General features: G+C 57.0%; 1 protein-coding gene across 5 annotated transcripts in view; it reads right to left on the reverse strand.

The window, feature by feature from the left end:
• Positions 1-24,262, reverse strand: part of LOC105471878 (vav guanine nucleotide exchange factor 2) — a 235,450-nt gene that overhangs the window by 71,505 nt on the left and 139,683 nt on the right. For all 5 annotated transcript variants that reach the window (XM_071078563.1, XM_071078564.1, XM_011724673.3 and 2 more), the window contains exon 4: positions 1,647-1,715. In XM_071078563.1, the coding sequence (XP_070934664.1) occupies positions 1,647-1,715 (69 nt within the window). The remainder of the gene's footprint in view (positions 1-1,646; positions 1,716-24,262) is intronic.

The following is a 24,262-nucleotide window of genomic DNA, read 5'->3' on the forward strand; positions in this document are numbered from 1 at the left end:
TAGCTGGGATTACAGGTGTCCACCACTACACCCGGCTAATTTTTGTATTTTTAGTATAGACAGGGTTTCACCATGTTAGCCAGACTGGTCTCCGACTCCTGACCTCAGGTGATCCGCCCACCTCAGCCTCCCAAAAAAGTGCTGGGATTCTAGGAGTGAGCAGCTTTTTTTTTTTTTTTGGAATTTTCGAAGTCTCCCTCAGATTCCTGAGGCTGGTCAGGGTGGACAGTGGCCTCCAGGTGGGCGCCCCAGGCCTGGCTGTGACCTGCGTGGCCCCTGTGCCCACCTCTCCCCTTCAGGATGCTCTACAACCTTCAGACCCACGTGGGGCCGACCGGATGTCTGGAGGAGCTCTGGGAGTCCGACCAGTGGGATTTCCCCAGGACCCCGTGGCCAGCCCAGCATCAAAGGGAAGGGCTGATGGCAGCTACTGCAGCTGGTGGGTGAGGAATTTCTTTCACAGAAGTGCATGAGACTGGGCCGCCAGCGTGGCGCTGCGTGATTTGGGGATGACTTGAATTGTGTCTATAGACAGGGATCATGCAGGAAGTATTTTCCTGGGCCCTGCAACCTGAAGACAGCTCTGGATGTGGGCTGAGCAGTAAGACAGGCAAAGCTCCAGCCTACACAGCAGGTGCGCAGTACACGCGGCTCCCCCGCTTACTCCTCTCTTGGTTGCCATTCTCAGTCTGTGCTCCAAGATGAAGGGAGAGAGAAACCCTAAGAGTCTTCCCAGGAGAAACTGTGGTTGAGCTAAGAACACAGAAGCCGCTGTCAAACAGCTCCAGAGGCCCCCAGGCAGCAAGGAAGCCCGAAGGTACCATCTCCCGGTGGCCTGGGAGGACGGTGGATGAGCCAGGCTGTGAGCCCCCAGCAAGGACGCTAGGTCTCAGCCTGGGTCCCTCACCTGCAGGTGAGGCCCCTTCCTCCTACCCTCCTACCTCCCTCCTCCCGGAGCGGGTCACGTGATCGCACCCTGGTCACAGATTCCCACGGGTCCCGGTGGGGCTGCAGCCCTGGTGCAGTGGCCAGGCTTGGGCAGTGCCTGGGTGGAGCAGAGGCCTCTCAGAGGGAGGAATGAGGTGGACACAGAGAAGAGCAGAGGCGGGTCCACTGAGGCAGGGCAGTGCCTGCTGGGCCACGTGTCAACCCTGAGCCCACATACTCCTGTGCCCTGAGCCTGGGCTCCAGGGGCCTCTGCTTCTGGTAGCACCGCTCCCTCCTCACGACACGGCATCCCAAGACCCGGCTTGGGGAGCATGGCCGGGCCGCCTTTTGAGCAGGCCCCCTCTCTGCCCCACAGCTTCGCAGAGACAAGCCCTCATGGAGGACCCTGCTAGGGCAACAGGCCAACACCTGGGCCAGCCATTAGACTGGCTTGGCAGCCTTCTAGAATGTACAAGGGGTGTGAAGATCTGCTCATCTCTGAGGCCTCTCAGATGCATGCCTTCCCACTCAGCATGGCAGCCCACGCCATGATCCATCATGAGGAGACACCCCGGTGGGAAGAGCCAGGGCCAGCTCTGCCTGCACTGTGGCTGCCATGTTTCCTGTTGACTCTCTGGACACCACCAGGAACCTCCCCGCCCCTCCCTCCTTCCCTCCTCCCCTCTTCCCATCCCTCTTCCCACCCCCCCCCGCCTTACTCCGCCAGCTCCTCCAGGCTGCGGTAGACGTCATCGTCATTCTCTGTGGTCTCCTCTGAGGGAAAAGGCCTGCGAAAGAGAAGGCGAGAGGGAGGTGAGCAGGTCCCGGCATTGCCGGCCAGTGGGACCCCAGCTGGACCCCACGGCAGAGCCCAGTGTGGCCCGGCCAGGAGCAAAGGGGCTCTTGTCCACTCTCTAGAAGGATACCGGGTGCGCGGACACTGATCGGAGTCACAGAACGAGCCAACTGGGCCGTAGGGCAAGAGGAGACCCATGCCCAGCTCGCCAGGGGGCAAGGAAAGTGTCACGTACACTCCGGGCTCTGGGTGTCTAGTGGGCAGATGAGAGGCCCAGGTCAGGGCTGCAGAAGGCGTTCATCTGCCCGGCGACCTGCCTTCCCCTTTACCCGCACTCCCTCTTCCGGGGGGTTCGCAGTGGAGAGGAGGCTCCTCGTACACCTCCTGGTGGGCAGGTGGGAGGGCTGCCAGCTCAGTCCCCGCAGGAGAGGAAGCAGGAGGGGACTCCAGAAGGGAGGGGTGAGTTCTGAGGCACCGAGGGTAGGGGCTCACCCACCCCACCCACCAGCCCCTGGCTTGAGGTCAGGAAGAGAGTCCCGAAAATGAAAAGCCCTCGGAACCTTCTGCATGGATCTGCAGCCTCCCCTCCTACAAAGGGAGCAGCAGCCCCATGGGGACGCCCCAGAAGGAACGTGGCGCTGCTCCCCCTCCCCCTCCGCCCCCAAGACGCCCCAACCCTGCTGCTTTTCTTTAGTTCAGGTTGGTATATAAATATATATATATACATAAACTTTAATCATCTGGGCTCTTCTTGCGTCTCATTTTTGTGGAACTCTCATGCATATGTATATAATTATAATGGCTTTTCTCCTGTTCATCTGTCTTATGTCAATTCAATTCATAAACCCGCCCAAGAACCTGGAGGGATGGAAGGAAGCGGTTTTCCTCCCGCAGGACCCAAAGCATCGCTCTGTTCCGTCCTCTGCAGACAGACAGATGGGTGTAGCCCCGAGTCTGGGCCAGCACAGGCCAACCACTCAGAGCTGAAATGCCGGGCCAGCCTCGGGGAGGGGGCAGAGGCGGAGGGGAGGGAGGGATGGGATGGAGGAGAGGCAGGAGAGGCAGATCAAACACCCAGAAGAGGGGGCTGCAGCTGGTTCAAGGCTATGGGCCAAATCCACTCATCTCTACAGGAGACCTGAAAGACCCCTTAATTAAACCAAACATCCCCGTGTAGCCCCCGGGTGCGTGTTCTGGTAGGAAACCTGTCACTAAGGATGGGACGGGAGATCCCAGCCGGGGGGCTGCCTGGGCCCAGATGCCAGCTGGGATTGCTTCCTTGCCTGGGGTCAGGCTGACATTTGCTCAGCCCGAGATCCAGCAGGGACGCAGTCCACCCTGGCAGCCCTGCCCCGCCTGGAGGCTGGGGGCCTGTGTTCCTGCGGAAGGGGCAGGGGGGAGTCCACTGAGCTGTGAGCTGGAGGCCTGGGTCCTACCTGGCTCTGTCACAGACCTGCAGGGACTAGGTCTCAGATCGGAGGCCCCCAAGCCAGACCCACCAGGCCATTGGTCAGCGTGCCCCTGTGGCTTCCTGGTAAAAGCCAGTGTCCAAGGGGGCAGCACGGCCAGGCCTGACCTCTGCATGGGTGAGCTCGGCTCTCTGCTCCAGCCACTCTCCCTCCTTCCACCCACCACCATACAGCCGCATCCCCCAGAGGAGGTGCGTGTCTCGGGTCATGGGCAGAGCTGAGGCTGCCACGAGATCCTCCCCACCAGGGCTCCGTTGCTGACACAGCACCATTCACGGCCAAGAAGCCCCTCAAGGAATCCATCTCCTCCCGTGATATGCAGAGCCCCAGGCTGACACAGACCCCGTGCAGCTGATGGGGGTGGGGCTGAGAAGCCACAACCTGGAGGGACTGGCCCACACGCGGGTGACCCCGGAAAGCACAGGAGCACGTGGGGGGCCAGGAGCCAGGGAGGCTCTGCCAGGCTGAGATGTGGCTTCAGGACCCAGAGGTGGAGCCTTCTTTTTTTTTTTTTTTTTTTTTTTTTTTTTTGAGACGGAGTCTCACTATGTCGCCCAGGGTGGAGTGCGGTGGCCGGATCTCAGCTCACTGCAAGCTCCGCCTCCCGGGTTTTTACGCCATTCTCCTGCCTCAGCCTCCCGAGTAGCCGGGACTACAGGCGCCCACCACCTCGCCCGGCTAGTTTTTTGTATTTTTTAGTAGAGACGGGGTTTCACTGTGTTAGCCAGGATGGTCTCGAACTCCTGACCTCGTGATCCCCCCGTCTCGGCCTCCCAAAGTGCTGGGATTACAGGCTTGAGCCACCGCGCCCGGCCGAGGTGGAGCCTTCTTTTCCTTCAGCATGAAACCCCGCTGCCAGGACCGGCCCTGGGCCATCCCCGCTCTCACGCCAGCCCCTCGCTTACGTCCAGCCATGCCTGTCTCTGACCTCATCAGTCATTTCTGCTTTTTCTAAATTTTCAGCAATGATGGGTATGACTTCATAATAAAGAAAAACAGAATCAAAATTCTCATTATGAAAATGTGTCCTCATCGTAAGTAAATATTTTAAACCCCACTCATCTCCTATAAAAGTATGTTATATAAAAAATGACGTCGTGGCAAAGTATGAACGTGCTTTCTCACGCAGAATGTAGAGAGGGAAGAGAAAATACCAAACTCCTGAGGTTGTGCTCTTGTTCAAATCTGATCACAGAGTGTGGGCGACAGTTCAGGGAAACGGGGCATCCCATCGAATCCTGGATTATCAACAGGACGGCCATTCGGGGACTGTACTTCCAGAACCCGCCCTGCTAAGCCAACCGAGAGATGCATTCACACTTCGAAGGAGACCCACCCTAACAGTGAGTGAGCACACACACCTGCTTCTCACTCTTCCTGCGCCCAGGCAGACATCACTCATCAATCAAAGCTCTCCTATCCCTGAAGCACAGCGTTCTTAACACAGGGCTCTACTCCTCCATCAGTCCTGGGACTCAGACAGAACCCACCTGCCCTGCCAGGAGAGCTGAGCCCGGGGGCAGCGAAGGAGAGGAAAAGCTTTGGAGCTGGGCTAACCCAGGTGTGAACCCTAGGCCCATCCCCTGCTCCCTGGGACCTTGGACAAGCTACTAAACCTCTCTGAGTGTCCGCCTTCTCCCCCTGGAAAATGGAAGTAATAGTGTCTTCTCAGAGGGCTGCTGGGAAGGGCAGCTGTAGGACGGCAGAATGCTCTGGACTTAGTGGGGTCCAACAACGGCAGCTGCGATTTAGTGTTTCTAGTATCATCCTCACTCAGGGCACTTTCCGCTGTCCAAGAAAACTGCCTTCTGAAGCCTCGTGAGGAAGCCCCACTCGCCATGATGATTTCGGATTCTTGTTTCCTAACACAGAAAGTGAGAGCCCACTAAAATAAGGCACAACAGTCATTTCAAAACTTTTTGTCGGCCAGGTGCAGGGGCTCACACCTGTAATCCCAGGACTCTGGGAGGCCCGAGGCGGGTGGATCGCTTGAGGTCTGGAGTTCGAGACCAACCTGACCAATATGGTGAAACCCCGTCTCTACTAAAAATACAAAAAAATGAGCTGGGCGTGGTGGTGCGCACCTGTAATCCCAGCTACTCAGGAGGCTGCGGCAAGAGAATCACTTGAACCCGGGAGGCGGAGGTTGCAGTGAGCCGAGATTGCGCCACTTCACTCCAGCCTGGGTGACAAAGAGAGACTCCATCTCAAAAAAATAAATTTAAAAAAAAAAAAGCCTTTTGTCTTTTAAAAAACCTGACCTTGAGCTGTGGTTGTTGTAAATTTTCCTTCCCTGCATTTCATTCGGTGTCTTGTTCAACCCCTCCTGTCATCTCCTCTACCTGCCCGACCCAGAGGAGATAAAGCAGGAATGTTAAAGTCCAAAGAATTATACTGCTGCCCGTAAAATCTTTACCACTTTTATTCTAAGATCCCTATTTGAGGCCACAAATCCCCTTGAGAATGGAGCTGCAAATCCAATTAATTTCTGCCACAGCCCAACAAAGGCTCTGCCAGGAGGGGAAGAGCAGGAGAGGGAGGGAGGCAGCCTGTCAGGGACCATGTGGGGCCTCAGCGCCCGGCCGCTGGGGCAGGAATACGCAGGAGACTAGAGGAGGTTTCACCAGGTCCTGGTCCCCTTTCACTCCACTCCCCCTACACCCCTCACGCCCATGCTGATTCTGGCCCTTGCACCTGCTCTGCTCTCTGCCTTCAGTCCCCTGCCCTCCCACCATTCACCCAAGTGCTAACATCCTTCAGAGCTGAATCCAAGCCCTACTGCAGGTGGGAAGACTTGATCAGTCTCTCAGCCTGGGTCAGTCTCTGCCTAGCACAGTGCCTGGAGCTAGAAAGGCATGGATGAGTACATGGATGGATGGGTGGATGGGTGGATAGATGGGGGGGATGGATGGTTGGCTGGCTGGCTGAGTGGGTGCCTGGGTGTGTGGGTGGATGGTTGAGTAGATGGATGGATGAATGGATTGGTGGGTAAGTGGGTGGGTGGGTGGACAGATGGATGGATGGGTGGGTGGGTAAGTGGGTGGATGGATGGACGGATGGGTGGGTGGGTGGGTGGGTGAGTAGATGGATGAATGGATAGGTGGGTGAGTGGGTGGATGGATGGATGGATGGATGAATGGATGGATGGATGGATGGGTGAGTAGATGGATGAATGGATGGGTGGGTGGATGGATGAACGGATGGATGAACAGATGCATGAATGGATGGATGGGCAGGTGGTTGGATGAACTGATACATGGATGCATGGATGGAAGGATGGATGAGTAGCTAGATGGGTAAATGGCTGGGTTGGTGGGATGGGTGGATGAGTGATAGATGGGTGGGTGGGTAAGTAAGTGGGTGGAAAGACAGATAAATGGGTTGTTGGGTGGCTGGATTCATTAGTGCATGGATGGATGTCTGGGAGGACAGGTGGATGAGAGAGTAGTTGGACTTTGTGGGTTGATAGACAGATGGATGAGTAGACGGATGAACAAATGAGAGGGTTGGTGGGTGGGATTAGTGGGTGATGGATAAGTAGACAGAAGGGTGGGTGTCAGATATTCTCAGGCTGCTCTTTACCCCCTTGAAACGGCAGCGTCAAATTAGATCCAAGGAAGCATTTTATTTTATTTATTTTTATTTATTTATTTTGTTTTTGAGATGGAGTCTCACTCTGTCACCCAGGCTGGAGTGCAATGGTGTGATCTCGGCTCACTGCAAGCTCTACCTCCCGGGTTCACCCCATTCTCCTTCCTCAGCCTCCCAAGTAGCTGGGACTACAAGCACCCGCCACCATGCCTGGCTAATTTTTTGTATTTTTAGTAGAGATGGGGTTTCACCGTGTTAGTCAGTATGGTCTCGATCTCCTGGCCTCATGATCTGCCCGCCTCGGCCTCCCAGAGTGCTGGGATTACAGGCGTGAGCCACTGTGCCCGGCCCCTCTTTTTTTTTTTTTTTGATCAAGACGGAGTCTTACATTGTTGCCCAGGCTGGAGTGCAATGGCGTGATCTCGGCTCACTGCAACCTCCGCCTCCCGGGTTCAAGCGATTCTCCTGCCTCAGCCTCCCAAGTAGCTGGGATTACAGGTGCCCACTAGCATGCCTAGCTAATTTTTTGTATTTTTAGTAGAGATGGGGTTTCACTATGTTGTCCAGGTTGGTCTCAAACTCCTGACCTCATGATCCGCCTGCCTCGGCCTCCACAAGTGCTGGGTTTACAAGTGTGAGCCACTGCGCCCGGCCTATATGAAGAGGCATTTTCATGGAGAGCTTGTAAGAGATCACAGAGGTATTCAAGTCACCCCTCAGTAGGGACTTTGTAACAGTGACCTTGATTAAACAGTGGAACACACATTTGCACAGAGAATGTCTGAGCAGAGTTTCTGGGGCCACATCCCAGTTGCAACTTAAAGCCCAGTGGGGGTGGGTCGGGTGGAGACTGTGGTCATTTTGCAACAAGGCCTAGCTCCACCCCCCAACTCCCCTCCCCACCCCCGAGGCCATCTTCAGGCACCAGCTGATTTTCCTTCCCGCACTTCCCCAGTGTCCCTTACCCACACCTTGCCCTGTGGTGTTGCCTTGCTCATTACGAGCAGGGCATGAGAAGCAGACAAGGCCAACCCGAGCCTATCCAGAAGTTGTCCTGAGAGCAGTCATCCCGGTTCCCCAGGAGTGGCTGCATCCCTCTCCTCCCACCAGAGCCTTCCTGAGCCTGCATTTCCTCGCGCCTGGCTTCGGGAAGCGGAGTTTCCCACTGCGCCTCGGAGAGGACGAACCGGATGTCCACACAGGAAGCAGAGAAGCCACAGTGCAGAGAAATCCCCAGCAGAGCCTGCCGTTGGGCAGCAGCCGCTCCTCCCAAACAACCCGTCCAATCCCACTCCCCAAGCTTCCTCAGCACCCACTCCCCACTCCTGCCCCTGAGCCACTGCTTGCTCAAGGAGCTCCCCCAGCCCCCAACAGGCCTCCCCAGTTAGCTCAATTCTGGGCAGGACAATCACAGTCCCAGTGCCACGGCCAGATAAGTCACCAGCCAGAGGACACAGACCGGGAAATAGAACACCCCACGGGGTGCCCAAATCCAAACCCCGAAGAAAGAGCGGAGGAAACATAGCTCCTGCTTCCAAAGAGCTCCTTCACTCCCCTCCTGTCCTTACCCCGGGATTTACGGTGCACCCGCGTGGGGCTGGCCTGGGTGGCCATTTGTCACCGATTCAGGGAGAAGGAGCAGCTTGAATCTCGCTTTGGGATAATAAATCAGGCTCCTATTCTTGCCTTCGGGACTTCTGTGAAAAGATGGCCTTTGCAGAGCGCCACCTGTGCCACTGTGCCTACAGCTGCCTGGTGGCCCCACAGTCTGGAGGGAGGGGCACACTGGACGCTCAGGGGTCTCCAGGCTGAGGGTAGCAAGCACAGGTCTGTGTCAGCGCAGACCCTCAGGATCTCAGCTAGAGGGAGGACAGCTTGGGTTCGCTTTCTTGGAAGGCCCTGAGGAGCCGGCAGCCAGATTTGCTTTTTAAGACAAAGACCAGAGTAGCCAAAGAGAGGAACCTAAACACAGCTGCCCTCCTTCCCAGGCAGGTGGCAGGTGCCTAAGTTCTAGGGGATGAGCCGGACAGCTCACATCTTACTGTGCTTCCATGAGGACTGTGGGGCCTCACATGTGGGGTTCAATGGGGAACACGTCCCCTTGTTGGCGCTGATCTAAGATTCCACAACAGCAGCGGCTACAGGGAGAGAAGGCTGGGCCCCCACAACACCACTGCCCCAGGTTCTACTCAAGCGCTTCAAAACCAGCTTGGATGCAGCACTGGGCCTGCTGACCTCATCTGGCAGCGGCCTCCTCTGCATATTGAGCGGACTCCGGGGCTCCATCATGCAGGGTTCGTGGCCACTCCTGTACCCCTGGAGTCCCGGCCCTGTTTCCCTAGGGGCTACTGCCACCTCAGAGCAGGGAAGCCCCTCTTGCCTCTTACAGAGCGAATCCACCCAGCAGGTGTGCGTCTCATCCTGGAGTGAGTGTCCACAGACAGCCCTGCCTGGGGCCAAGATGCAGCTCCCAGGCTCCGTCCCCAAACACCCGGAGATAACATCAGGGAGAAGCCACAGCACGGACCCCAGCACCTCAACTGTGCTCACTCGAGGGGAGACCTTGTGGGGAAAGCTAAGAGCAAGGCCTCTGCAGGTAATGGGTCTGGGTCCAAGCCCTGGCTCTGCCCGTCTCTGAGCCTCAGTTTCCCCAACTGCAGAACGGGGGCGGGTAGCAGCGATTGCTAAGACCAAGGGAGATGGTGCATAAGCCTCCTAGCAAGCATCCTGCATGTACCAGCGCGGGTCTCTCCCCTTCCGCTTTCCACCAGCTCAGCCTCTGAACCCACTCTGCCTCCAGAGCCAGCCGCAGTGGGACCAATTCCTGGGTCACAGTTGGAAAAGCGCCCGCTCGCCACAGATGGTCCACCCAGCCCTGCCATGGCTCAGGCAGGGCACCCCACCGAGCACTTCCTCCCACAGTACATCCGAACAAGAACGCAGCCCTAAATGAACGTTTGGATCCTGGAAGGGACTGAAGATTCCAGAAGGTACAGAAATCAGTGTTTGGCTCATCCAGCCGTCATGCACAGAGTCTGGGACACGGTTTTTGTTTCCCACACTCTGCTGACATCTCGGGTGAAGGATCCAAGGCTTGAGACAGTCCCTAATGCCTCCACTTGGCCGGTACAGAAAGAAAGTAGGACCCGACTAACAGAAGAAAAGTCCCCCGCACAGTGACTGCCAAGGACCGTGTGCACCAGCAGTGCATCAGGGAGGCTGTTCCACCTGACCCACCCTGGTGCTCCTCGCCCAGCCGGAGCCCTCCGAGAGAACAGGCAGAGCCTTGAGTTTCATCCTGGAGGGCGAGACCCACTCATGGCCCCAAGGGAGCGCCCTCGGCCTCTGAGGCCAGGTGTGACCAGCACTGACATCTACTGTCCGGGTTTGCCCGGGACAGGGATTTCTTAGGATGCGGGACTTTTGGTGCTTAAACTGGGACAAGTTGGCCGCTTTAGTCCTGCAGATGGCAGACAACAGTGTTTGCATTTATGTGCTGACACTACACTGGGGTGGGGGGGACGGCTGGCTAACCCTCAGTTTCCAATTCTGAAACCAGCTTCAGAATCAGGCTTTGGGAGGGCCAGGCGCCGGCCTGGCACTGGAACACCACCAGGTGCAGGGGCATCTCACCCAGGCGGAGGCCATGGTGAGGAGAAAGAGAACAGCGCAGGTTGGGGGGCCATGGGACCCCACGCCCAGGGCATGGGAGCCGGGCCATAGCCCTTTTGGCACTGTGTGCCAGGGAAACAGCAGCCAGGCAAACTTGAAAGGCACATCAGGCAGCGCAGCCCGGAGGACCCGCCAGGCCCGTTTAATTATTGAAGGAGTCACCTGGGTGCTGCCTTCTAATTGGCAGGGAGGCCTTGAAACACCAGGGCTTCGCTTATTAGAAACGGTTCCCCTGCTAAACAGCTCCAACTGTCAAAACAAGCCCACAGATCACGTTTCTTTCCTCAGGGCGCCATCCCACCCAGCCCAGAAGGGCTATCACAATGGGAGGAGGCCAGGTCGAACCCGGCCTCCCACCCATGGCCACACCCGGCTCGGGGATGCCAGTGTCGGAGATGAGCCTGACACACCCAGCATGAAGGCAGCACAGGGCCGAGGGGTGCAGGGAGCATGCAGAGACACCTCAGGGTGGCAGGGAGTCTGAACCTGGGGAAACCAGGAAGGGTTTCTCGCAGGAGGTGGCAACGGAGCTGGCGTGAAGAGTAAAGTCTAATTTTGAGTTCAGAGTTCTGACTTTGTTTGGGTTTTTTTGGTATTTTTTTGTAGATATGGGGTCTTGCTATATTGTCCAGGCTGGTCTCAAACTCTTGGCCTCAAGCGATCCTCCCACCTTGGCCTCCCAGTGTTGGGATTACAGGTGTGAGGCACTGTACCTGGCCCAGAGTTCCAGCTTTGTTTAAGACAGGCTGGGGTAGGAGCCCTGGCCACAAACCTCCTAGCTAGGAGCTTGCTAAGGGCCCTACATCCCCTGGCCTCAGCTCACTCACTGTAATATTCAGACAAGCCACCTGCCTCAGACGTGATATGTGAAGGAAAGAGGGGGAAGGTGATGATGGACATGGGCACCGTTTAGGGGCTGGAGGAGGCAGCCTGGGCAGAGGGTAGATGAAGGCTCAAGTGCCAGGTGGGGCAGGAGTCTCATGGGGCTGGAGTTGAGAGTGACCAATGGGCTGGCCCAGTGTGGTTACCAGGATCTGAAACCAAAGTCAGGATGGAAGTAGGAGGGTCTCTCCCCCATGGGGTGGCAGGTTGGAAGGTGGGGGCACTGAGGCACGGCCACTGCCATAGCCCCGGCAGTGACCTTGACGTCTGCCATGGCAGGTCCAGCAAGGCGGGGGTGTGGCCAGCTCCAAGCTCACCAGGGGAGATGGTGAATACACCAGAGCCCTAGAGGAGAGACCCCACATGACCCCCAAATCCAGCTAGGCTGCTTCTGCCCTTGTTTCCAGAATCCCGGCAAGGCAGAAGAAGACACGGATCTCCCAGGCGGAAAGAAATGCTTGGTTCCCTGCCCATGCTACTTTGTCTGGGAGAGGAAGGGGCCTGGCGTGGCTGCTGATGACAGAGGAATGTGACTTCTCAGCAGCTGCAAAGCATAATATATATTTTTATTTTCCAATACGCTTCTCGTAAGGGAATCTCTGCTGGCACCGGTTTGGAAGGAAACGGCCAGTGGCCCACAGGGCGTCCTTCTGCGGCGAGCGCGCAGAGCTTCCAAAGCCACTCTGCCTTTTGCTCCATGCCAGGCCTCTTCCCAGGGGACACCTGCCCAGGCTTGGCAGGAAGCCCCCGGGACAAACACTTAGGATTTGTCCATCAGGGAATGGGGCTGAGGGAGGAGGCTCTGGGACAGGGGCCTTGCAGCCCACAGGCCGGCAGGGGCTTTCCAGGGCTGAGGCCTGCACCCCCAGGCCCCGACACGGCTGCTCCACCCAGCTGTGGGTCAGGCCTCCGTGCGTCTCACTTCTGCCAACCGAAAGCTACGGTACCCTCCCTGCAGACGCAGGACGGGGATCAGGACGCTTCCAAACTGGGCACTGATGGGCCAGAGCCCCAGCTGTCCCCCTGGCCTTGGCCTGAGGACCCTCGACCGAGCTCAGTCATGCTGGGCAGAGAAAGGTGGACAGAGTGACTGATGAGGACTATGGCAGGGGAACCCAGACACGACAGGTCTGATTCACGAGGAGGAAACAGGCAAGGCTTGGGTCTGCCCACGCTTCCAGACTCCAGGCCTGCAGGTCAACACTCTGTGCCCAAAGGTGCCCATGAGGGCCCCAGACAGCTCCTTGATTCCTCAGCAGCCCCTGATCAGGACAGCTCTGAGCTCCTCCTGTGAACATGGAACGCTCTGTCAGCTACTGGAAACACCGTTCCTTTTCTTCCCTCTCCCTGAACACAGCGGTTTCCTTCCTTGGGCCAGTGGGGGTCTGTTGCGGGAGGGCAGCACACAAATGGCTTCCTGAGCTTCCCCCACTCTCACGTCTGGTGCAGTCATCAGATCACACAAGCCAGCCTGGGCAGTTTTGGGTGGGTGGACATGGGCCACGGCGGCTTGTCTGCACGTATGTCCCACCCTGGCCAGAGGCGGAAGCGTGGACACACTGGCCCAGGCTGGGGACTGAATCCACGGCTGGATGGCAGGGGCTCTGGTCCGAGACCCAGGAGGAGGAGCCCACACGGCACGCCCAAGGCAACAAGCTTAAAATACAGACCTTCCTCCAGCAAACACTCGGAAGTGGGAGCTGCACGCAGGACCCCTACTTGGAGAGCTGGGCTGGGAGGGCCGGAGTGGGTGGCCACACTGGGGTTCTCTGCAACCACCAATCTGCTGTGTCACCTCAGGAGAGACCCCTCTCCTCTCTAGACTGCCAAGGGGGACTGGGCGACACAGCAGCTGAAGGCCCTCTTCCTCCTCCCCGCACTTCCTGCCGACTTGTCTGCTGGGAAATGAAGGGTCAGCTGGTGGCCAAGGCCTTGGCAGTCTCCCTAGTGAGAGGGGGCCTCGCGTTGGAGGATCGGCTGTGACAGGGACAGCAACCCCAGGGCCTGTCAAGGAGCAGCCACTACCCTTCCAGCCCCTGCCCATGGCAGGCATCACTAATCAATCACAGTGTACTCTCTGAGCCCAGCTGGGAGGGACACTGTGATGGATACACTCCAGGTGGCCGATGGATTTATCAGCCCTGGTGAGACAGTTAGGGATACCAGTCCCAGCATAGGGCAAGTTTCCGGGAGAGCCCTGGACAACCCTCCATTATGGCAGCAACTGCCCGAGGTGGGGCCAGTCTCAGGAGTCCCAGGATAGCCTGGTCAAGCTGCTCCACAGACACCAGCCTCTGTCCACTGGTGGAGTCTTGGAGCAGGGGTGGGGGCACACCTACCTAGCTGAAAGGGCACAGTGGGGCCCCAATCTTTCCTCTGCATTCACAGAGCAGGGAAAGGGAAGTCCTCACAGGACGGAAGCTGTGCTGATGCTCCCGACAGCACCACAACATGGGGCTCTGTCTCCATCCCAAAGAGGACACTGAGGCCCAGAGAGATGAAGGAAGCTGCCCAAGGAGGCCAGCCAGAAAGTGGCAGAGCTGGGCTGGGAGCCAGGACCTCACACCACCTGGCCATGTCTCAGACAGCAGCCCCGGGTCATCACAAGGGACAGACCACCCCAGAGGGCCTGGGTGTCACCCCTGGCACCTCCTGTTGGCTACCAGCCCCGCTCACCCTCTTCCTGCTACCTTGCCCCACGACCCTCCACCACTCCCACCTGGGTGTCCACAGCAGCCCCTCAGTGGCCCTGGGCTCCACTCTGGAGCCCCTCGAGGCCAGGCAGGGCCAGAGGAAGGCTCCGGACAAAATCTCAGAGGCCGCTGCCCTGCTGGAACCCCCAGGGCTCCCCTCACATGCTGCTCCCTCCCCTGTCCAGTCCTGTCCCTGGCTGCCCTGGTCCCGGCCCCTCTCTATCCAGGGCCACCAAGCACAGTTCCCCAGGGCTTCTGCCTGGGCCTCCCTGCCCCAGAACTCCCCATGGCCGTCAGGGCCCAGCCAGGGCATGGCCTCCTCAGTGAGGCGCACAGACCACTGCATCCGAGGGCTCCCACCTCGCCCCATCCCTCCGCTGCCACCCTGAGACCATGTCCCCGGGAACTCTGGGCCTTGGGGGGGCTGCACACAGTAGATGAACATGACTGGCTGATGGGCGGCAGGCACGAGAGGGTGCGACTTGTCCACCCCAGTGATCAGGTCACCAGGCCGCTGGGCAGGGGCTCCCAGCAAGCATGAGGAGGAGGACGGAGCCCAGCTCTCCCACAGTAACTCCGAGGGGATGGGCTTGGCTGGGCTCCTTTGCAGCAGAGAACAGGGCTTTGACCCCTGTGGGTGGTGCCAGCCCTGGGCCTGAAGGCGGCCCTGGGTGGGGTGGGGCTGGGCGAGGGCCAGCTGTCCAGGTTCCAACTACCCACCTTGGAGCCTCAGGCCTACGGCCTTAAGTTTCAATCAGGACTGGTCAAGCCTCACCTCTGCCTTCCTGGGATACCTGTTCCATCCAAACCCTCCTTGCTCCCAGAATGCCAGATCCCCAATCTGGAGCGACATACAGGGCTCCCTGTAGCTGCCCCCTCCCACCAAGTGGGTGCTCAGGGAAGGGAGGATCCAAGAACAAAATTCTCCAAATAGCAGAAAACCCATGACTCGGCAGCCATCAACCCTAGCTGGGACCTCGGGCCAAAGCCAGCACCACACCTCAGCGTGAGCAGCCTGGGAGGTGCTCAGCCCTGTGCCGCCTGGTCGCTGCTGCTATGATGGCGGGTGGACGGGGCAGCTCCAGAAGGGCCACCGTGACAAACGGGACACAGAATGGCTTGCCACACCTGTGCTGATCGCTAACAGGGAGGAAGAGAAGCAGGTCCCAGGAGTCCACTTCAACAGAGGTGGGTCTCTTCATGTAAAGATCCAAAGCAATGAAGATGAAACAAAACTGTATTTGAATTTTGATAAAAGTAAAGGGTAATTTGATAAAAGTAAAGGGTAAACCCAAAAGTCAGGATGGTGGCTACTTCCTGACGGGCGCTGGAGTGGCCGCAGCTCCTTTGTGGCCTAAGAGCTAGAAACTTCAAGCTTCTTGTCCTTGGGCAGACTGGCCAGCTTGTGAGTGTTCAAAGTAATTACAAGTTAAATCAATGCATCAATAAAGATAAGAGGGAAAGAGCGGAACAAAAGGCTGGAGAAAGCGACAAGAAAGGGCGCCAGATGGCCGATCCCAGGGTTCCTTCCTCTCTTGTTGAAACGCTGCTAAGTGCTGCCTTCAAAACCAGGCCATGTGCTGGCGGGCACGGGCCCCCTGGGAATGTGCCTCGCATGGGGCCGGGCATTTTTGGGGAAAGAAAGCCATGAGCCGGGGGTGAGGCAGACACAGCTCTGGGCTCAGGCAGGCTCCTGCGTCATTCAGGCTCCCCTGAAATCCTGGCCCCATCCCATGGCAGCCTGGCAGTGGCTCTGCAGTCACCCAGGCCCGTGTTTAGGTTTATTTCCACAACACCCTGAATGCACGACCACAGGCTTATCAGCCTCAGTTTCCTCAGCTGTAAAAAGGGGACAATCAGTCCCTACTCTCAGGGATGAGCAGCGTCAAGTGGTGTGTGCCAGGCTGAACTCCTACAGCCAAATATCCTGGTTTCACCCCTGCGGGAAGGTGATAATCCTGCCCTGCCCCTGCCTCCAGGTGAGGTCCAAGGACTCAGTTTGACCAAAGAGATGTGGACGGAAGTGATCCATGAGACTCCGAGCAGCAGCTACAGCAGCCAGCACGGGAGCTGCCCTGTTTACTCCGCCCTGCCAAGACAATTCGCCCTGTTCCCACTGGACACTATCTGTCAGTCTAGCTCCAGGACAAACGGCAGGGAGCAGAGCACAGCCCGACCCCTGACCGCTATTGGCTAGTGCTGCGAGCGAGACACATTTGCTGCCATAAGTCACCAAGACTCGGGAGTTATCTGCTCCCGCTGCAGAACCTTCTTTCCATCCTGACACAAGCAGCCAGTGCCTGGGACACGATACACAAGGGCCACAGTGAGGCCACTGTAGGGGACATTCGGGGGACTGTCCTGTTATTACTAAAGACCCTGCTCCAGTGGCAAGAGGAGCTGACACAGGAGCAGAACACTCGGGGCTGCAGGGAGCATGAGGCTGCGGGGAGCACGGGGCCGCTGGGAGCATGAGGCTGCGGGGAGCACGGGGCCGCTGGGAGCATGGGGCTGCAGGACGCACAGCGGGCGGGAAGGGGCTCGCTTCCGACCCACTTCCCGGACCACAGTCTCCCAAGACACCACCAAGATGCCAAGACGTCATCTTCTGTTCCGGGACATTTTTAATGACCGCACGTCTCATCTGCTTATGTATAAATCCCACCACAAAACATGATGCGTCTTGTCTTCTCTGTCTCTGAAAATGAGCCGATAATGTGACCCAGCTGCCCAGATACATTTTTAATGGTGACAGTTGCTGAGGAGGCGGCCTTGGTCTATTTTGCTTGTTACAGAGTAAAACCATCTTCGCTCCCTAAAGGGAAGGACAGGAGTTGGAAAGGGCTTCAGCTCATGCCGATGACCAGGCACAGGACATTCATTCCTCCTGCCCCAAACACACCGTGTTATTATACTTGGGACAGGACACCGGGAAGGAGGGGGACACTGTCCCCGAAGGCTCACCCCTCATCTCTGCTACCTGGAGGGGGGCCCTTGAACCCCAAACCTCTCCCCCAGCTGCAAGCCTCCTCCTGGCCCAGGAGGTCTTGTGGATGCCAGGGCCACATTAAGAAGCACTGGTTAGCAGCCGGGCGCGGTGGCTCAAGCCTGTAATCCCAGCACTTTGGGAGGCCGAGACAGCGGATCATGAGGTCAGGAGATCGAGACCATCCTGGCTAACACGGTGAAACCCCGTCTCTACTAAAAAATACAAAAAAAACTAGCCGGGCGAGGTGGCGGGCGCCTGTAGTCCCAGCTACTCAGGAGGCTGAGGCAGGAGAATGGTGTGAACCCGGGAGGCGGAGCTTGCAGTGAGCTGAGATCCGGCCACTGCACTCCAGCCTGGGCGACAGAGCGAGACTCCGTCTCAAAAAAAAAAAGAAGCCCTGGTTAGGCTCGTGAGGGTGCTGGTCCAGCCTCCAGGGAGTGCAGGCCTCCGCCCTACAGGCAGGCTAGGCTGAGGAGGAGGCGTGGCTGAGGGACCTGCTCCTGGACCCTGCATCCCAGAGCGGGCCGTGCAGCAAAACCCATGTCCCTGCTCTGTTTGTGTCCCGGGGCTGCGTAACCAAGAACCATCAAATGGGGGACTTAAAACAACAGAAACTTCTTCTTTCCAGTTCTCCCAGTTCTGGAGGCCGGAAGCCTGAGATCCAGGTGCTGCAGAGCTGCGCTCCCTCTGGAGGCACTGGGGGAGGGTCCCTCCTGCCTCTTCCAGCTCAGGTGGGCTCCACGTGTTCCCTGGCCTATGGCTACATCGCTTTAACCTCTGCCTCCCTCTTCACACGACCCTCTCCTCCTCTCCCTGTGTCTCTCCTCTGGGTGGTTCTTATAAGGACACTTGTCATTGGATTTAGGGCCCAACCAGATAATTCAGGATGATCTCATCTAGAGGTCCCTAATTTAATTACATTTTTGAAGACTCCTTTATCCAATACAGTCCCATTCACAAGTTCTGGAGGATATAGCTTTTGGGGGGCCACCATTCACCCCATATACCCCCTTCCCCCAGGCTTATCTGGGATCTACATGGAAAGCCAGGGGGCCCAGACGCACGGTCCTCAGGCCTTACTTTGAGAACCACTGCTTGGGGCTGCGCCTCACGGGCTGGGTCCCTCAGCACCAGCTCTGCCCATCGGGCCCACGTGGGCCTCCATTTGCAGACGAGGGAACAAGCTCAGGGCTAAGGAACCTGCTGAGGGTCACACCAACAGCAAGGATCCCAGCTGGGCCTCGAACCCGAGTCTCTCAACCTCAGGCCAGGCCTTTAACCCTGAGCCTCCGGGTCTGGAACCCACCACGCCCTGCCCTGCTCTGCCCTGACCCAGGTACGGCTGCAGTGTGTTCACCTGCACATGACCAGTGGCCCGGTGTCCACTCCCCACAGGACCAGGCACATCCCAAGGCTGGCCAGCTCCTGCTATGTCCCAGCGCCTGGCCCTGGGCCCAGCAGAACAAGGCACCAATAGAATGAGGAATGAATGAGGGAATAAGGGAACAAACGAATAAAGAAACAAATGGATGGCTATGGACTCCCTGGGCTGATTATCAACATCATGAGACCTCAGGAAAGTGATGCTCCCTGAGCCTCGGTTTCCCCATCTGTAATGGGAGGGAATGAAAGATCCTTCCGATGTGAATGTGCCAGGCTCTAGGAGCTGGACACAGGCTCTGAAATGTGAGCCAGCAGGGCCCCGTGAGTCCACTGGCGTCACCTGGAGACACCTGCCAGGTCCCAGGACTTGCCCTGAATCCCTTTGTTTTCCCATCTCACTGCCCTGATGTGCCTCAGCCCAGGAGGAAGCTCACACTCTTGGGCTCTTCCTCAAACAGAGGGTTCTCTCATCTTGACACAAGGGACATTCGTCCACGAGGACCAGCCAGTGGTGGGCAAGGTACCACCCTGCTGCCGACTGGCACACCTAGGATGTCCTCCCCCACCATAGTGCCATGAAGAACAATCCCAAATTCCAGGCACCTGAGCTGCCTGAGTAGGTGTAGGGCAGGTGTGATGCTCGGGAGCTGAAAACTGGAGCAGACGCACAACTGCTCACGTACATTTTCCTCCAGCATCTTCTAAAACGACTTTCACGGACAGTCATGCCCCTGGGGCTCTGCGGGCTTTAGGGGATTCCTGAGTTCTTTTTTTTTTTTTTTTTTTTTTTTTTTGAGACGGAGTCTCGCTCTGCCGCCCAGGCTGGAGTGCAGTGGCCAGATCTCGGCTCACTGCAAGCTCTGCCTCCTGGGTTCACGCCATTCTCCTGCCTCAGCCTCCTGAGTAGCTGGGACTACAGGCGCCCGCCACCTCGCCCGACTAGTTTTTTTTTGTATTTTTTAGTAGAGACGGGGTTTCACTGTGTCAGCCAGGATGGTCTCGATCTCCTGACCTCGTGATCCGCCCGTCTCGGCCTCCCAAAGTGCTGGGATTACAGGCTTGAGCCACCGCGCCCGGCCGATTCCTGAGTTCTGCTGCAGATGGAGAGCCACATGCCCTCCACCGTGCACTCAGGAGACAACTTTGCTGCCATGTGCCACATGGAGAGTCTGCTCACACGGCCTCCTTTAATTCTTGCAGCCTTCCAGGTGAGTGCTGGGAGATCCCCATTTGCAGATGAGGAACCTGAGGCACAGAGTGGCAGCTCCTCCTCCTCCTGACTCTCAGCTTTTGGACCCACTGTGTGCCAGGCACTATACTGAGAACTTTACAGACATCATCTTCTGAATCCTCATAACCCAGTAACTCCAACCAACTGGTGAGGACCCTGTGGTTCAGGGGCAAGAAACTGATCCAGCATCTCATCACCACCCAAGTGAACCTAGTCAGCTCATTCATCCACCCACATCGTATTATTTGGTGCCTACTATGTGCTGGGGAGCAGATGGGTCCTAACCTTATTACTCTCGGCCAACAAAGGTTGCGGCCTTAATGATTCTAGAGTACCACACTGAGACCAATTCATGTGAAATAGGGCAGAGAGAAATGGACAGAAGGGTGGAAGGGTGGAAGGGTGGATGGGTGGATGGGTGGGTGGATGGGTGGGTGGGTGGGTGGGTGGATGGGTGGGTGGATGGGTGGGTGGATAAATGAATGGATGAATAGAAGGGTGAATGAATGGATGGATGAGTGTACGGGTGGATGGATGGATGGGTGGGTGAATAAATGGATGGATGGATGGATGGATGGATGGATGGATGGATGGATGGATGGATAAATGAATGGATGAATAGAAGGGTGAATGAATGGGTGGACGAGTGTATGGGTAGATGGATGGATGGGTGGGTGAATAAATGGATGGATGGATGGATGGATGCATGAATGGGTGGACAGATGGATGCATGGATGGATGGATGGATGCATGAATGGCTGGATAGATGGATGCATGGATGCATGGATGGATGCATAAATGGGTGGACAGATGGATGCATGGACAGATGGATGGATGCATGAATGGGTGGATAAATGGATGCATGGATGGACGGATGGATGGACGAGTGAATGGATGGATGGATGGATGGATACATGGATGGGTACATGGATGGATGGATGGGGGGTGTAAGGATGTATGGAAGGAAGGAAGGAAGGAGGGATAAATGAGTGAACGGATGGACTGATGAGTGGACAGATGGACAAACTGAAGAAGGGATGGGTGGATGGGTGGCTTGATGGGTTGTAGGGTGCTTGAATGATGGATGGGTGGGTAGATGTACGGATGTGTGGACAGATGGACAGACTGATGAATGGACTGGGAGATGGGTGGCGTGGTGTGTGCGTGGATGGGTGGTAGGGTACCTGGATGGGTGGATGGATGAAAGAATGGACAGGCAGATGGGTAGATATATACACAGATAGATGATGAATGAGTGGTAGATGGGTAGATAAGTGGGTAGATAGAAGAATAAAAAGAAGGAAGGAAAGAAGGCAGAACAGAAGGCGGGGAGTGGGGGGTGGATGGGAAGGAGGGAGTGAGACAAGAAAAGAAGTAATAATAAAATCCATTAGATGAGCCGGAGAAGTATTCTCAGTGGGCAAACTGGCAGCTCAGCAAGTTCATCTGACAATAGCTGTGATGATCTGGGAGCTGAGCAAAGAGAGAAACTCAGCTGCATTTTGTCTTTTAAAGACAGACACAGGCATATCCCTGCCCCACTGCAGAAGCTCAGGCTGGCTGTTCACACCCCCCTGCCAGGCTGCCAGCCCTGCTTCTCCTGACCGTCTCCAGCATGAGGGAGCTCATCTACACCAGCCACGCACTAAACAGCCAGTTACTGTATTTCTGAACAAATGTGTCTCCTTCACACCATCATCCTCACGGTGGCAACCGCAGAGAGGACACACCAGTGTTCCTTAGCCCTGCCGCTCGGCTAGGGGTGCAGGGTGGGGGCACAGCCCCCGTTGACCCATTGGGCACCCCTCGCCATTTCTGCGCTGCACCTACACTCACCCCAGGTCGCACCGGCCAATGTGTGCCATGCACTTCCCAGGTGCCAGGCCCAGAGAGTCACCTGATTCTCCCACTCAGTCCTTATGAAAACCCCACACACAAGATGCCACAGTCACCCTATTCACAGACGACATCCCAGGTCTTGTAGGTGGCAAGACTGGATTCCAGCCGCCAGCCACTCAGCTGTCAGGTAAAAGCCGCGGCAGGCCCTGGACAGCGGGAACGGGTTCAAAGCCTTCTCTGTGGGGCCAGGTGCACACTTCTGGTGGCCAGTGGGCCAGGCTGTGGCTTTAGTACAGCCAAGGTCAGTGTCTGCTGCCTCTGCAGATGTGGCCTCCCTCTACCCCAGGGCCACTCATTCCTTCCCAACTGTGGGTCTCCGGTCAGCAAGCATGGGGAGAGGGTCCTCGGCCAAGAGAGGGTGGAAGGCTTGGTGCAGAGCTGCCCCCATGCTGAGCAGAACTGGACACTAGGCCAGGTCTAGTGCATGGAAAGGGAATCCGTCAGGCACTGGGGAGGGAGGCCCTGCCCCAGCGGCCTCTGCTGACATCACCCCTTGCTTGTCCCCTCTCTGCACTCTGAGTACCACCCACTGGCTGCAGCTCCCACAGGTGTGGCAGGTTCCATCTGACAAGCACCTAAAAGGCTGGAGCGGGGCAGGGGGTGGCCGAGCATAGTCTGCATCACCCTGCACTATGGCCAACCCACACATGCCACGGCCCTTTGCTACGCCAAAGCGCTTGCCCACCGACGGCCAGCTCTGTCACTAGCCTTGGCTGCCACATCAGCATTGGCATCCCTAAACCAAAGAAACCAAGCCAGGCCTGAGTGCCCTGGGCTCTCCCTCCCCGTGCCAACACTGCCCAGACAGGACAGCCGAGCACCCTCCCTTCACCCGTCCTCACCATGAGGAGCACCAGCCCTTGAGAACCTGCAACCAAGCCCCAGGGAGGATCCAAAACACTCTGGGTGCCTGCTGCTCCTGCTGGCATGATCCCTACATTCAGACTCAACTGCTGGAGATACTGGGATACAGAATGAGCAAGATCCAGGCCTGCCGGGAACTTCCAGTGCAGAGATACGTGTGGGCACATGAGCATATATACACACACATGTGCACACACACATACACCCATCTGCACATACACACACACTCCATGAACCTGCACACACACCCCCATCTGCACATGCACACACACCCCCCCATACACCTGCACACACACACACTCCATGCACCTGTACACACACACACACATCTGCACAGGCACACACACACCCATGTGCACCTGCACACACACCCCCACGTGCACGTGTACATACACACATGCACACACCCATACACACACACCATCTAACACAGTTTGTTCTGCCTAAACTTGGAGGCCCCAGCCATGGCTGGACAGATGCAGAGGAGGAGAGTGGTGCGAATGAGGCAGTGACCGCACCAGGCCGGAGTGCTGGGCCTGCCCGGTGCTATTCTTCACTGAGTCGCCGCTGGCTTGTGCTGCTGACCAGGGCAATAAGGGCCTGGGGTGTGGAACAGGTGCCAGATTGATGGAGCAAGGCAGCTGGTGACTCGAGCCTACCCTTCAGAGAGCTGGCTGCTGTGACCAGAAGCAGGCTGGAGGGGGCCGGACCCCAGCCTCGAAGCCCAGCAATCCAAAGGTGGCCTCTTCTGACCTCGCCTCTCCAGGAAGGAGTTTAATATCTTCCAATTACTCCCCTCCCACTCCCTATGCAGAGGAGGTTGAATCCATTATTGTAATGAAAGGAAAGAAAAAGAAAAAAAAGACTCTCCAATGAGGCCGGCCCAGGGACTCACATGTCATCCTGTCCCCTCACAGCAGACCCACTGAGGACAGGTGGCCAGGACGTTTCATGTCACCAGGTGGGACAATTAAACCCATCTTGCTGGCGGGATGAGCTGCTAAGCATATAATGACTGCCACCTCCCGTCCCCATCTCCTCTCAGCCCGATTACCTGGAATTAAGCGGGCAGCACCAGATGGGAAAAGGAACACCAGCTCGGATGGAAGAAAGCGCTGAGAGCCGGGGATGCTGTGCCCAAGAGAGAAGGCTACAGGAGCCACAGCAATGTCTTCAAACACAGCAAAGACTCCGGGGAGAAGAGGCCGGGACTCTCGGGGCAGGACAAGGCGTTGACGTGCTTATCCTTCACCTCGGAAAACAGTGTGCACAGAGGGTAGCACATTCGTTCACGGAGGTGTGGGAGCTGCAGCGTCTGCCAAGGCCCACTCATGGAGCCTCTGGCTGAGATGTCTCACTTGAGAAGTATTTGGTACCTAGTAGGTGATTCGGGAAGGCAAAACCAGGTTTGGGAGTGGAAGTCAAGGATGCAGCCCTCACCACTGCACTGACTTTCTCATTATCTGGGCCACCCAGCAAGGAACGGGGTTCCAGTGCCCTCCCGGCCACTGCAGGAGCAGAGGCTGAAAGGAAAGAACTCAGCAAAAGGCTATCTCTGCAAGCTGCCTCTATATCCCGGGAGGGCACCCAGCCTCTCCCTACACGAGCCACATCTTAGGTCTGGTTGCTCAGTGCTCCAGGATAAAGCTCGCCACCAGCTCCCCCTGCACATGGGAAGACCAAAAGGCGGGTCCTCAAAGCCGTAACAAAATGCGAACAAAACCGCTTACAGTTCCTAAGGTTTTGTTGTGCTTAGATTTGATACGGGTATGTCTGATATTCTAAGAATTCACTTCATATTGAAGCAGGAAGTTCCAGCTTACGTCCATTTCTCTCACTCCAACCTCAGCCTGACCCCTGTCTCCC

Source organism: Macaca nemestrina, chromosome 14 (genome assembly GCF_043159975.1).
Source record: "Macaca nemestrina isolate mMacNem1 chromosome 14, mMacNem.hap1, whole genome shotgun sequence".
Lineage (NCBI taxonomy): Eukaryota > Metazoa > Chordata > Mammalia > Primates > Cercopithecidae > Macaca > Macaca nemestrina.